Source organism: Sphaeramia orbicularis, chromosome 24 (genome assembly GCF_902148855.1).
Source record: "Sphaeramia orbicularis chromosome 24, fSphaOr1.1, whole genome shotgun sequence".
Classification (NCBI taxonomy): domain Eukaryota; kingdom Metazoa; phylum Chordata; class Actinopteri; order Kurtiformes; family Apogonidae; genus Sphaeramia; species Sphaeramia orbicularis.
This window is the reverse complement of record NC_043979.1, coordinates 24,592,316-24,607,257: the sequence shown is the minus strand read 5'-3', so window position 1 is coordinate 24,607,257 and position 14,942 is coordinate 24,592,316. Positions and strand designations below refer to the sequence as shown.

The following is a 14,942-nucleotide window of genomic DNA, read 5'->3' as shown; positions in this document are numbered from 1 at the left end:
TGTTTTTCATGTGTCTTATCATGTTGTAAAAAAAAAAAAAAAAAAAAAAAAAAAAGAATTATATTTACACATACATTTTTTACAATTGTTGTTGTTCGTGTCATTTAATTGCAGGTCCTTCATTCTGCCAGCAGAGGGAGGCAAATGCTACATTTTGTACCACCAGGACACTGTGAACCTGAAACTGAGGGTCAACTGATGCGAAGTCTGCCACAGGTAGCTGATGCAGAGGTAAAATCGTAGGTAAAACAGTTTAAAAATGAAAGACGACGCCTATAAAGAAATTGTTCGCAGAAAGAGTTATTATATAACATCATAAAGAACCCATTGTCAGCCCTTCACTCAACTCACTATGCTACTCTGTGTGAGGAACTTAATACAAGAAGGATTTTCTTCAACTTTTGTTTGAAATAGTATTATGGCTATAATCCTCATATATTTCATTATTATGAGTAATTAGAGAAGTAAAAGATCAGTCCAAAACATGTTCATCTTATTCACCTCAGTGTATTTTCAACTACCTATTGTTATATCTATCTATCACAGTCGTCCAGACATATATTATCTTTATATTTTTATGTGCATATATTGATTTTCAACATTTTTTTTTTTTTTTTTACTATTGCACTTTCTTAATGTTTTGTAGTTATATTCATGAACATATAGTCATACGATAAGATAGGAACATTAATATGTAAGACAAGCTCCACCTAAAACTAACCTGTTTCCATCAAAAAAAAAAAAAAAAAAAAAAAGCTCTTACATAATGTTTTACTAGAAGTCAACATGGATATATCACAATGCTTACTTTTCATGGACAGCATGTTAACATTTGAGACATTAACATAGTGACAATGACTCTAAAAGGACTGATGCCCCTGTTGCTCACCATCATCTTCTATAAAGAATCAATACGTTGAATTTGCGAGTCAGATGTTACAGTCCTGTGGTCTTGATGCAGGAAATCAATCTCCCAACAGAAGTGGGTGGTACTTTCACTTGGGGATAGCTCAACAAATTAAATCAAAGTCCATATATGACTTCCTATCAGTGCTAATTATATTGATATCTCTAACCATTTCCTTGTTATAAGCCATCAAAACATGGCCCATTTTAAGTAAAGGCAAATTTTAATATTTCAAACATTAATTTAAAATTTTCAAAAATCAAACTACCTCAAAAATGTGAACAAACTTCGCAGACATTGTCCTAAGGAAGCTAATTTAAAAAAAAAAAAAAAAAAAAAAAAGAAATTAATCCAACCATTAGTTTCAGAGAAGAAGATTGTTGAAATCTAGACATTGGTGACTTTGAGTTTGACTCACTCAAGGTCAAAGGTTGTGGACTCAAATGAAAGTTCATACATGACTTCCGTGCTCAATAGTAACTATATTGATATCTCTAACCATTTTCCTGTTATAAGCCATCAAAATGTGGCCCATTATAAGTAAAGGCACATTTTTAATACTCATCAAAAATGCAAAAATCTAAATTTGTCAAAACTGTGCACAAACTTTGTAGACGTTGTCCTAAGGAAGCTACATATAAAATCTGAATGCAATCCGACAAGTAGTTTTGTTGGAGAAGATGTTTGAAGAAATTGCTAACGAAGACAATGACAAAGAAGATGACGACAACACAGCACCCTCACAACAGCTCATGATCTACTGGCCAGTGAGAAATGTGGTTACATTGCTTGCAATCAACATAAAACACAATAACCTAACGAAAGAGCAGGAAAGAAAGTTTTAAAATAGCTACCAGACACAAGATAGGATCAGAATAGTAGATAAATTACATGGTTGCAGCACTATAAAACTCAGCTCATGGTGTTTACCAGATCTGAGTGAATGTCCTTGAGTGTCATGTGGATTATACAATGTTCCTGCAAGGAAACATTTATCAGGTCACACATAAAGAACAAAACTTCTGTGCCGACATGAGGTAAATATCTACATTAATTGTGTATTCAGTTTGCCAACACTCTTGTTCAGTGATTAGAAATTAAATATCTTGTATTTATGTGCAGACTTGGGTCACCTTCATGAGCTGTTTGTCTCTCTTGGCGCCAGTTGTACATTTATGTTTCTAATGAGTCATTTTTAATTCATGTGGGTTTTTACAGTGGGCAGTAAACAGGGGCACAGAGTGAGATATAGATTATGCAAAAGTGTGGAGGCCTACATGTCTGTTTTACTTTTTATTTCAGTTTCTACATATAATAATATAACTCTGAGTACATGCAGAGGTTTTGCTTAATCTATCCATGTTCGGTTTTTGTTAAAGTCCATGAACAGCTGAACATTCCTACTTCCCCAAAATAAAATGACAAGTGTGTGCTTCTATGAAACTGGTCCCTAAAAGCAGGACATGGGGCTAAAAATTCAAACCAGATGTAGACTAATCTTATGAAGCAAGCTTAGAAGCACTTTGGGTCTATTTAAAACTAAATACTTACTGAGATAAAAGAGAAATTATTTTTCAGATAAAACACATTTTTAAATTATTTTACATTATATTCAATACAAAAATCTATATGTAACACGGTCAAAAGGACATGAAAATTATTCGCAACTATTTTCTTTAATATCTCTTTATTTTCTCACAGGTACATTTTGGGAATTGAACTAATTATCCATTGCAGAGTGTTTCACAAAAATGACCACAGTTGCAAAATCATTTGTGATTTATATGCGTTTAACTGGGCAGGTTCTTTATGTAACGCAAGTGGACACGATGGGTTACATACAAAACCTGGAATGAGACTGAGATTTATGAAAAACCCACATGTCTGGATTAGAAAAACCACTAGGATCATCAAATTTAACACAGTGTCTTTATTTATAGCAGCATATAAGACCATTTCAAGCCATGTTTTCAAAATAAAAGGCACTGACACCTAGATAGCTTTTCATGTCCTGATTTTGGTCCTATTTTTGGCCCCAATATTTTATTAAAAATTAATTAATTTTGGAATGGCTTCGAAAAAGAGTTTAATTCTTTTTTGCATTTATCTGAGGTCATCATTAGGTACATCCTGGGGAGAAATACAGTATGTTTAAATTTCTCTGTTATTGGGTCTAAACAAGCTTGCAACGTGCCAGGTATCAAAATGAACCCAGTTTCACAGAGGCACCCAGATACAGCCTAAATGTATAAAATAAACTCTATAATGTAGTTTCAGTACTCATAAAGATGAAACATACACCATTCAGTGTAAGATAATGCAGTAACCATCTTGTATGACTCAGTCTTGGCCTATATTTACCGTTCCAACCAGAGGATCAAAGTCATTCAAAAGATTCACCTTATCTGCTGATCCAGAATCAGTTACCTCTTTGTTCTTACATCACAAAAGGATTGTGTGAAGTTGTAATCTGACCCCAGACCTGTGGTTAAAATTTCTCCCTAAAGCACAGGATTAAAAGGAGGTTGTGTAACCATGTCAGACGCTTTACAGGGATCAGTGACAGTGAATGCTGTCAACCTGAACCCACATCACAGCCATGTGTGACAAGGAATATACCATCATACCTGTTAGCTATGATCTAACACTCCATCTGTGACAAAAATGATTTAACACAGTTTTGCATATTAAAACTGCTTGCATGTCTGTCAGAATTTTTGTCTTATTGAATTCTGGAGCTCATAAATCTGATCCTGAGCCTGGTGATTTCATAGCCTCGACCCTGTTCTAGACCAGTGGAACCGTGAACAGTCATTTCCTGAACAAAAAATAAGAACTGTCAAAAATTTAAAAAAAAAAACAAAAAAAAAGGCTAATCATTTTTGCTTCATCATGCTGTGTTGAGCTGCTTATTCATTTCAGTGTATTTACACCTATGTCTCACTATAGCCTACGCTCATCTGCTTACATTATGTATACTAACACTTATATGTATGTGTGTACGGAATCCTACTTGTGATCGGATCATCAGAAAATAAAATAAAACCACTGACGTAAAAGACAAGCTCCACTTAAACTAATCTGCAGCCAAATCAAACAAATTGTTGTGTAGCATGTTTCTCCAACGTAGAATTACAAAAATATTGGGACTTCATGAGTCATATATTGATGGCTAAGACGCTGACATACTGATCAAAAAGTATTCATATTCCACTGAATTCTTTTGTTGGTTCTTTGAACAGGTATTTTCTCATGATTAAAGGCAGCAACTGTGTGTTAGTGATGTATTTACTTTGGTCTGTACTTTACCTTGGTGTTGGTTTCTGTGAGAACTGGGGTATAAAGAAGTCACGTACTGTGGTGTCTTGACTGAGAAGAAGAAAGGCGGTCACTGTAACTGAAAGGGGAGACGGCAGACTTTACATTTTACGTTCACAGGGGCAGGAGGCGGGCAGTACTGGGGTCTTTGCCTCCCATAGCAACGGGTCTCCGTGTAGAATAACAGCTGTGGCACACAGTGTTACGGTGTGTTTTGGTCCTCTGCCCATAAGCCCCCTCCCCTGGCCTTCTTATGGTCTCGTCTTCTGCTTCTCTGAATCTTATTACACATGATTACAGACAAAACATGGGGGGCCCGGGCCGCTGAGGACGCCCAGTGATTGGTCGATAGCAGACAAGCCTGTGAGTGTGTGCTCACACCCAGGGAGACGTCTTACATAAGAAGCAAACGTTCCTTTACTAGAATGAGAACGTGAAGGAAAAAGTGAGGGCCTCATCAGATGTGTCTTTGTTGCTACTTCAAAATACAGCCAGCCCCCACCCAGAACACACGTACACGCCTACGGGCCCCTGTGCCTCTTCTTGGAAAGCTATATCTCTGACATACAGACATACTGGTTATGTCACATTCAAATACAACACTTTTTCTTTAACAAAACACCCATAGCCAGTGAGAAATGCCTGCATATACACCATATGTGTGTTTTATAAGACGCTGTATGGTTCAGTCAGCTTCACTCTGGCCTGTCTGAAAATTTTTGCACTTTTGCAAAGACACACTGTTCCAGATGGCTGATGTGCCATGTTTGGAACATTTGGAACCCAATGTAAATATTGGTTTTCACTTGCAATTCCACATCTGCTTATAAATGCACTGCAGTTTTTGGTTTTTTTTGTTTTTTTATGCAGGAGAGAACATACTCAACATAAACATTTTTTAAATATGTAATTTTAGATTTAAAGCAACTGCACTTTAGAAAAAAAAAAAAGGAGGTTTTGACCTTTACATTGACTTATATTGCCTGGTTGTTAACTTAATTTTAAAAACCACACTAAAATAACACTTAAAACAGTTTTTTTTTTTTTTTTAATTCAGAATAGTTTTGTTATCATTATCAAGTGACATACATCCTTTTTGATGTGACATTATTATCATGCTGTTGTTAGTCTTTATGAGTTACAAAACCTTGGGAAAACAAGGATATCCGATAAGCTTCTGTTTACTTATAACCTGGCAAACATGTATGAAGAGCATGAAATCAGTAGTGTCTGTGTGGTGCGTTTAAGGGTTTGTGGACAAAAGCTTGCAAGGAGGCGTAATTCAACTCCTGGATTGCTGCAATTTGTGATGGGAAATTTGGATCAAACTGGAGAGCACACCTGCAGATTTACTGGCATGCATTTAGAGAGAAGAGGTGGCAATTAGTGGTGAGAGCTCATGTAGTGTTTGGCTAAAATCAAAGCCTTCATGCTCTTCAGTTTCAGTGATTCGTGATTGAGACTAAGTGATTAATGTGTATCATTTCTGTAAAAACTGAATACAGCTGAATGAATGTTTCAGTTTTCAGACTGTCAGCTTGTTTACCTTATGTGATGTTTTTCCTCTCTGCAGCAAAAACGAAAGAGAAAATCACTTGAAACGGATACGATTACTGACTCAGAGAAGCTGACCAAAGGTTATCAAGTGAAGGACAGAGCTGTCAACAGGCAGATGGTACTTTATGATCCAATTTGGTCACGAAAATTAGGCAATGTTTGTTGGGTGCAGATATTGATGCACTGAGGAGGCTGCTTTGCATCTCTTTGGATCCACATAGACCTTACGAAGGTATATTCTTCCACACAAGACAGACATTTACATCATTATGCAAAACACTGTAAATACATGATAACAAACAAATAATGCAATAAACGGCAATGCAGAAAGAAAAGACATAAAAATGTCATGTTTTTTCCCCATAGTTTTACGCCACTATTGTAATTTCTTGTAGTTTGAGAAAGATAGAGTAAATTTGATCAAAACAATTGAAATGTGTGTAAGATACTTAAGGCTTAAATCTAACATTTAATATTATATAGCCATTAAAAATAATATACTAGCTATTGAACAATGCAATAAAACCTTACACTGCACGAGAGAAAAAAAGAAAGTTTCATAAGAGATGTGACAAGTTCATAAATATTTTTGCTTTGATAGCTGGATATTCTCAGCTCTTCTTATTATCATTTTGCCTTGTGGCACTTACGAGTTTAGACACGTGAAATGCTACCATTTACAGCCTATATGACCTGCCAAAAACGATAAATAAAACACACCTCTAAATTCTTGTATCTTTTCTGCACTCAGACTTGACAAGCTTCAATCTGTTCCAAAAAGCATGAGTCTAGATGGACCGGTTCAACATCAAACATCTCCTCAAGTTACAAATATATGAAAATGACAACTCAGCAGCAAGAGATGTATTGAAAAGATTTATTGTCAAAGCTTGTACGATTGAAAGATTGTGACATTCACATAGAAACCATACATTCCATTTACAGAATGCTGAAGTACACATACGTGCATGGGTGATAGTAAAGGTGGTATTTTCCTTTTGTGTCAAAAATAATCCCACAGTGTAAAACAAATATAACATAAAAATGGACAGGGACACTTAAAAACAAAGTTCAGAATTGCCCCCCGTACATGTAACACCAGACAGAATAAATAATGAAATATGGAATAAAGAAAAGAACAGTTCTTAAGAATAATCGCTCTGCACTGCTCTAAATACAGATGCACTGTATCAGAACCTGGCCTCACAAGAGATTAGACTTTGTCAGTAATTCTAAGATGCAAATCTGTCAAAAGTGCATCAAAGTGCACATCTTGCATATCATTAATCCTTCAATCCTGAATTGTTTTAGCCTTAGGAATGAAAACCTGATTATAAGAGTCCTTGGAAAAAAGCCCTGATTGATTGAGATTTCCAAAGAAAAACTAGTAAAGTGACATTCCCTATTTGCCAACATGATTTTTGCCTTGTAACCCTGGCAAAACTGCACAGTTCATCACCATGCAAGTCATTTTCCATTTCATCTGAACAAATTAGGCCACGTTGTTTACCCCTGATACTGCTGAGAACCTTCTACCGACAGGCCGACCGCTCTTCACCCAAATCTCCAAACAGGAAAAAGGGAAAAAGAGTGCAAAGCAGGGGCAGATAGACAAGAGCAGGGGGGGGATTGTCTAGCCCACAATGACCTTTACATTCTGGAGACACAGTAGCCTTGTGCCAGGCAAGCAGAGCCCTTCTGATTTACAGAGAGAAGTGAGAGAACGACTATGTACAGGCCATGTTTCTCTATTCTCTTTGGTCAGTCTTTACCTATGTACAAAACTCTGATGTTGTGCACGCTCAGTTAGCACGAGCCATGCGTGTTTCTGCGCCAAAGAAGTTAAGCATGGTCTGGACAAGCTCCGGGAGGTCATAGTCGTGCTTCCATCCCCAGTCTCTCCGTGCGTTGGAGTCATCAAAGTTCATTGGCCAACTGTCAGCTGAAAAGACAAATACAAGACACATGGTTTACTTAAAAAAAAGGTTCAAAGGCTGCTTTTTGATAGCTGGCATCATCAATAAAAAGGTGACCTACCAATGGCCTGTCTGACAGGGTCAACGTCATATGTGACCTCGAGCTCAGGCATCTGCTTCTGGAGCTCCTGGCTGAGTTCCTCAGGAGTGAAGCTCATGGCGTTGATGTTATAGGTCCTCATGCTCAGAGTGTCAGCCGGCGCCTCCATCACTTCCAGGGTAGCCCGCAGGCAGTCGTCGATGTACATCATGGGCAACCGTGTATCAGGCTTCAAGTTGCATTCAAATTTGCCAGATTTGATGGCGTCATGGAAAATCTGCACGGCATAATCTGATCAGAAACAGAAAGTCAGGAAACAGAAGGCTTAGACATACAAAGTACAAGTATTTAACATTGAAAAATCCTAATTATACTATGTGTACTGTAACAAAAACATGTGGTGAAAACAGTGCAGTGGCTGTCCTGATGAGTGAAAATATGGAAATGGTGCGACAAGTTATCTGCAGGCCTAAAAATACAACGAGTCTTAACTGGTTTCTCCAATACGGCTGTTGCATAACAAACTTGTGACATGACATGAGGTTACAGAAATAGATGTCCATTAAAACTGAAACCTTGTATATGATCTGAGTTTCAGTGAGATGATATTTCAATGCTCTCACCTGTTGTGCCACCTCCTGGCATGGAGTCAGCGGAGATGATGCCTGGGTAGCGGAGACAGCGGAAATCCAGCCCATAGCGGTGGTGGTAGTACTATTACAGAGCAGAAATGAGTTGATTACTGAGGGAAGTTTGTGCAATACAGAAAGAAATGGAATGATAAGAAAATGAAGCAAAATTTGGTAGTGTTGTCTTCATTTTAAGTAAATATAGTAAATCAGAGATCTCACCTCTCCCATCAGCTCAGCATGGACTTTGGAGACACCATAGATGGTGCGAGGTCTCTGCACACAGAGATCTGGTGTGGGGTTGCGGGGGGAAGTGGGACCAAAGGCACCAATGGTGCTGGGGACAAACAGACGCAAACCATGCTCTGCAGCGATGTCCAAGATGTTGTGGAGTCCTGAGAAGAAAGTAGACACGGTAAGCTCTGAATCTAGGAGGAAAAACTGAAGTGTAATTAAGAAGTGAAAAGTGTGCATACCTGTGATGTTAACAGAGCGTGCCAGCGCCACATTGGCCTCTCCCACAGCACTGAGGAGAGCACTGTAATGAACCAGCCAAGTGATGCGGTTGTTCACCACAATTTCACGCAGGTTCTTGTAGTCCAGGATGTCTGAGTAGATGAATGGCCCTGATACACACAGAAATGACAAAGAAAGTTAGAAATGTTTGACAACTACAATTTAAAGCATATAAACCTAAAACAATTTAGATGTGGTGTTTTTTCTCATGTTACATAGAGTTTTTTAACCTCATACATCAGTACAAAGTCAGCCCTGATGCAACCACTAATCAATATTCCATTTTGTTTACATCTACCAACTATCAGCTGGTACATTCATTACGTCTTTAGACACCTGATTACTGAACATGAGCATGACAAGGCCAGAGTATGTCACAAACATAGATCTGGAGGGATTTAGCAACAGCATTTATCAGATAATCAATGTGCCTCCAGAAGTTTCTGCTGCAACAGCACAAGTTCCTATATTTGGCAATATACTAGACATTTGTCTGTTTTATATTACCCAACTGTGTGACTTTTTTTACGGTTTCATTATTAGTTGTACATTGACTTATGTGCAACACAACCTCCCTTTATCTAATAACACCAAGGCTGTCCCTATGGTTCAATGTCATGGCAGATAAAATATAATGTCTCCTCTCTTATCCTCTTTAAAGTATGAAGTAATGATTTTCAGTTTTATTTTAAATATCAGAAGATGTTCAAGAGTAGCGTGACTCACCACTGTGATACACATTACTTGAAGGCTTCCTGATGTCAGACAGAATGACATTATTCTTTCCAAATCTCTTCCTGTAAAAGCAGAGTTAATATTTACACATAAGTAAATATGAATGAGAATAACACTCATGGTCATGGACCATTTACTTTAAGTGATAATGGGCCTCTGCCAAAAGTACAAAATGATTAATTTCCTCTAAGGATAATGTGTTAGTCTATCAAGTATTTTTACCTCAACAACTTGGCGAGCCCCACACCAAGCTGTCCCAGGCCACCTGAAATAGACAAAGAGAAACAAAAACAAGACATGTCATCAGAGGACATGGCACATTTCACATTAAATCAGCAGCAGTTAATTATCCTTAGTGCTGGTTTCTATGGAGACTCAAGTAACTAGGAAGGAGAGTGGGCCATAAGAAAAAAGGTCAAAGCATTTGACGCCTACACTTTTGTTTCAGCTGGCATATAATTCTACTTTCGGTGCCAAGTTTGTTAGAAACCCTGCTGCTGTTGTGTCCCTGCAGGGTACATTTTGTACCAACTCACACCTTCAAAGACCTCATCTAAGATACAATGCATTTTAAAACTGCTGTCACGTTTTTAGAGCTGTTCTGTACATAAAACTGAAAAACCAAGCACAGGTGCTGCTTACCTGTGATGAGCACCTTGGGATGATCTGTTTCTGAGAAGGACACTGAGTGGAAGCTGGCATCAGATGTCACCTGTCGAGGGGAAAAGCTGATGCTGCGGACAGCCACTGTTAGTGGCTGACATCCGCACCCTGGGGTGCTGAGCAGGGCCTGCTTGGCCACTTTGCTGAGGCTTCTGATGACAGGCATGATGTATCTGCAAAAAATCAAAATAAAAAAGTACATTTACCCTCTAATTCTATGGGCATCAGTGAAATTTGGTATGCCAGGGCAATATGAATGGAATCCCATTATTAAAGTGAATGAAAGGCACTTCAGGGTCTGATTTCACATATTCTCATTATTTGACTGCCTTCATCTGGTGGCCTCTTTCAGTGCATGTTTTGGCAAAGGCATAAGTTATGCGTGAAGACCATCGGGCTCCTTTCCAGACCTCAGGCGCTAACAGACACAGGACAAGAGGACTAAAAGTGCACCGAAGAGCTGCAGATCTTTTGGGATTTTTTTTTTTTTTTTTTTTTTTAAGAAAAAAGATCTCCGAGTTAGCAGAAGGGGCCTGCAGAGAGGACACGTAGTCCAATGTTAATGCAAATGACAGCCTATTGTTTCCAACCAGGCGCAGAGATTATCACAGCAACGCCTAACAATGTAAGAAACTCCATTCATTTACACAAAGGATGTGAGAAAAACTTTGGATCGAATTGCACGAGAAAAAAAAAGCCTGTAGTCGACAGATCACAAAAAGTCAGCGCAACCACAGCATCTTTTGGTGCAAATACTAGTAACAAACTCCAACACAGGACTAATTTAATCCGATTGAAACATTTGATTAAAGCACTTCTACTGCTTTGCATTCATAAGATTTTTTTTTTTTTTTTTCGCGACTTATCATTTTGTAAGTGTACTTACCGAGGGTGCGGAGGGCTTCCAAAAAAAGGAAGGAAAAGTGTAACGTGAGAGTTTTTATACAGCCCTGCCTTTAACAAGAGCCAATCAGGAGCAGAGGGCGTACTGTACCGTGCACTAACAGACGACAACAGAGCCAAGATCAGGTTGACAGCCAGAGACACGGTTTTGGAGAAACTTCAAGTACTAGATGCAACACTTGAGAAGTTTATCAAACAAGCCTCATACTATTTTAATAAAGAAAATAACAGATGAGGCATCAATAAGAACTACTGCTCTCCCTCTTCATTCATGTTTCCACATTTTTATCTTCTTTTTTCTCTTTAACCTTCTGCCATCGCCTCATGCGTTACCAGTGTCGTTTTCCAGTGCACACCACTCACTCCAGTTGTGTAACATGGGGTTCTGAGTTTAGTCTGGTTGCCCCCCTCTTTTGGAGCGGATGCAGTGCGTCACTGTCTTCAACTTCCTTCTTAAACCTGCTCGTCGATTATCGTTTTGTGCGCCTGCTTTGCCACGCGTATTATAAGAGTAGCACCGTTTTCTGATCGATTGGTAAATTATTTTTAAATTAATTCATTAAAAATAAAAAAAAAATAAAGGAGTGGATCTATGAGATGCAGTCATCCAAACGCCGGCGTGAAGCTGCTTTGACGCACGGCCTGGGCTTATACATCACTATAACGGCAGATGTCAAATTACTATTAATACAAAGCAGACAGATCATGAACAAATGAACACGACTTGACCAAAATTATTTGGTTGAGAAAAAAAAAACACTATCTGTGACAACTCAGATAGGGTGAAATACTGAAATTTAAAGGAGGCGGCACGTGGTCGCAGAAGACATATTGGATAGACGATGCATATGTAATAAATTTATAATAAAAACTGCTCAAATGCATTATCTTAACTGATTTGAGTTTCTAAATCTGGAAGGTGTTCTGCAAATAAAAGCAAAGCATTCCACTTACCAGTAAATGGTTAGGTGCAGATCAGTGTAAATCCTGTTTGGCTGCTTTTAGACTGAGATGCTTCTTCTTTCTGAGCTGATCTTATAACCCACGGGGATCCGACGTGATGTCTGTGTTATCTTCGTCCAGTGTTGCATCAGCTGCTTCTTCAGGCTATATATTAGCGGCCGTCTGGTTTAAGGGGAAGCCGGCTTTCTCTCCGATTGGTGGACTGTCGAAGGTGCGGTCATCGGTCCTCCCTCATAGACCCCTCCCACTTTCTACGTCACGGACACCCGGCACCAGTCCACGGGCGGTCTGTGCGTGGCTCCATTCAACGCTGACATGTCCACGGATCACTGTGACCGTGGGTGTAAACCTTATGATACAGTAGAACATTGAGGACAATCTGAGGAATACAAGACGCAAAAAAAAAAGGAAAAATGCATGTTCGGTGTTCATGTGATCAGTAACGATAATTTAGTCGATTAATCATCTGATCGTTGGATGTATAGATTGTAAATACACATTACAATTTCTAATATCACAATTTTACATGCAAACTGATAACATGTGGTTTGTCCACTATTTTTCTTAAACCTTTATAAACCAAATTTTCTCAAATTAGTTCAGTGATTGTGTGAAAATCTTCAAATGTCTCCCTATTTAATCAGATATAAGCTTGGATATAGCCTCAAGTAAATAGAATTACATCTATTTTACATACGGCAGCATTTATACCTGAAATTGTATATCTATGGGAAAAAGTAAATCTGATTTTGAGAAGCCCCAATTACATTTTTTTCTTACAATGTGCTCTGCAGAGTATTAGACTAAACTAGACTAAACAACCAGAATATGTGTTTTTATGATTTTCTTTTGCATGTACTGTCCTAATCTTACAGTGAAGGTTTACACCTCCAAGATCCAACAACTGCTCCTTAATATTACCTGTGAATGTTAATACAGATGTGATATTTGTAATATGATGCAGAATTGCAGATTTCATGGGATCATTGTCAGAGGTGTCAAAAGTATTCCATTCATTACTCAGGTAGAAGTATAGATACTAGAGTTTAAAATTACTTCTGTAGAAGTTGAAGTATCAACTCAAGCTTTTTACTAAAGTAAAAGTGTAAAAGTACTGGTTTCAAAACTACTTAAAGTATAAAAGTAAATGTAAGGGGGAAAAAATGCCATTAGGACAAAAGCTTAGGTGGTTTCACAGGGGCCCATAGTGCACTACCCCACCTCATCAAAAAGCATTTGTCTAAAGGCCATAATGACTATAATGTTATATTAAAATGTTAATATTGACACATTTGGGATGCACTAGGCTACCTGTTCCAGCCACATATATGCCCATTGAAAATGAATGCATTTTAGTCAAATGCAAATGTATTAAAGAACCATATATGTGTGCTACTGAGCATTAACATGTGTTTCACGGATCAGAAGTTGTGAAGACTAGTTGAATATAAGTATTGGAATGGTGCAAAAAGTCAGGTGGGATGGATCGTGTACAAACCAATAGGGTGTCACAATGGTCTATGTTTATACTTCTCATCCAACCACGATCAAATTCACTCTATCCGGATGGCGCCATTTATGTGGATAGTTTTTTTGTTATTATTTGAACAACGACAAGCTGGAATGAAAACAAGCTGAAATTAAACAGGAGTAACAAGTAACAAGAGTAGAAAGTACAGAAAATTGAAAATGTAAGGAGTAGAAGTTAAAAGTCAGCTGAAAAATAATTACTCCAGTAAAGTATAGATAACCAAAATTTCTACTTAAGTAAAGTAACACAGTATTTGTACTTCATTACTTGACACCTCTGCACATTATACTGCAACAAAGTGTTCCATGACCTAGTACCAGGCAGTGGGGATGACCTCCTGAACTGATTGAACTCACGTGTCTATAGATAGACCACCAAGGCATGTTGTTCAAGTAGCTGAACTTCACCTGAAGCAAAAATGTTGAATGAAGTCACTGAATGTAGTGAACATCAGACCAGTGAAAGTATCTGTGATACCAATAAGAATGAGCAGTGAAACTATAGCATCTTTATTTTGACTGTGACAGAATCTGTTCATGTTTATCAGGAATCGACAGGATGTGAGCATGAACACACCCTATGTTTGACTTTGAGATTTGTTTGCAGTAGATAGGGTTAGACCAAACAGGGTGGCAAATCTCTGAGTGGAATGAGCAGTGGGTGGGATCCAAGGTTTTTGCCAACCAGTGAGTGGCGGACACACACACACACCCCCATGCACGTCACTGCCAGAAGGGAACCTACTCAAAAACAAGTCAATGTGCAAACTGACACACTTGGAATGATGATGATAAAGATCAAAAACAGGATATTTGGGGGAAAGTGTAGATGACACACATTGTGCACTCATTTTCATGTAAACTTGGGTAACACATGGCCTCCACTCAACAGAAAGATAATTGATAACTTGAGCTAATGCAGTGAAACTAGTTCTAATCATAGCACAGAATGTAGGCAGTACTATTACATCAGATAAACACATTTTATTCCTATAAATCAAAAAAGGAGGCTTTTAGTGGTTTACACAAAATGTGCTCAGGATCAACATACTTAGTCTGAAGGATACAACAATGTATTGACACTAAAATATGGCTCGAGAAAGAGATCTAAACACATTCCATCTAGTCTGGGCATTAATTCTCCATTGTTCCTTGACTTTGCAGTTATCCATGGAATTTGGGTGTTGACAGATGTAGGACCTTGT

General features: G+C 38.1%; 1 protein-coding gene across 2 annotated transcripts; it reads right to left on the bottom strand.

The window, feature by feature from the left end:
* Positions 1–6,648: 6,648 nt before the first annotated feature.
* tdh (L-threonine dehydrogenase) lies at positions 6,649–12,355 on the bottom strand. Of its 2 annotated transcripts, none has more exons than XM_030128792.1 (9): positions 12,199–12,355; positions 10,321–10,514; positions 9,901–9,943; positions 9,670–9,740; positions 8,904–9,053; positions 8,650–8,822; positions 8,422–8,512; positions 7,820–8,089; positions 6,649–7,724 (listed from the first exon to the last, which is right to left on the bottom strand). In XM_030128792.1, the coding sequence occupies exons 2-9, from the start codon at positions 10,505–10,507 to the stop codon at positions 7,585–7,587; spliced, it is 1,125 nt and encodes a 374-aa protein (XP_029984652.1). In that variant the 5' UTR covers positions 10,508–10,514; positions 12,199–12,355; the 3' UTR covers positions 6,649–7,584. The 2 variants fall into 2 exon arrangements, with proteins under 2 accessions (XP_029984652.1, XP_029984653.1); XM_030128793.1 differs by lacking the exon at positions 12,199–12,355 and adding an exon at positions 11,228–11,331.
* Between the last annotated feature and the right edge of the window lie 2,587 nt (positions 12,356–14,942).

Bases quoted from the DNA above. Each gene is read 5' to 3' on its own strand.
- tdh (XM_030128792.1), bottom strand. From the start codon at position 10,507: ATGCCTGTCATCAGAAGCCTCAGCAAAGTGGCCAAGCAGGCCCTGCTC. The intron at 9,741-9,900 runs GTAAAAATACTT...CTGCTTTTACAG, and splicing joins GGGCTCGCCAAGTTGTTGAG to GAAGAGATTTGGAAAGAATA. The intron at 8,823-8,903 runs GTATGCACACTT...CTTTCTTCTCAG, and splicing joins ACGCTCTGTTAACATCACAG to GACTCCACAACATCTTGGAC.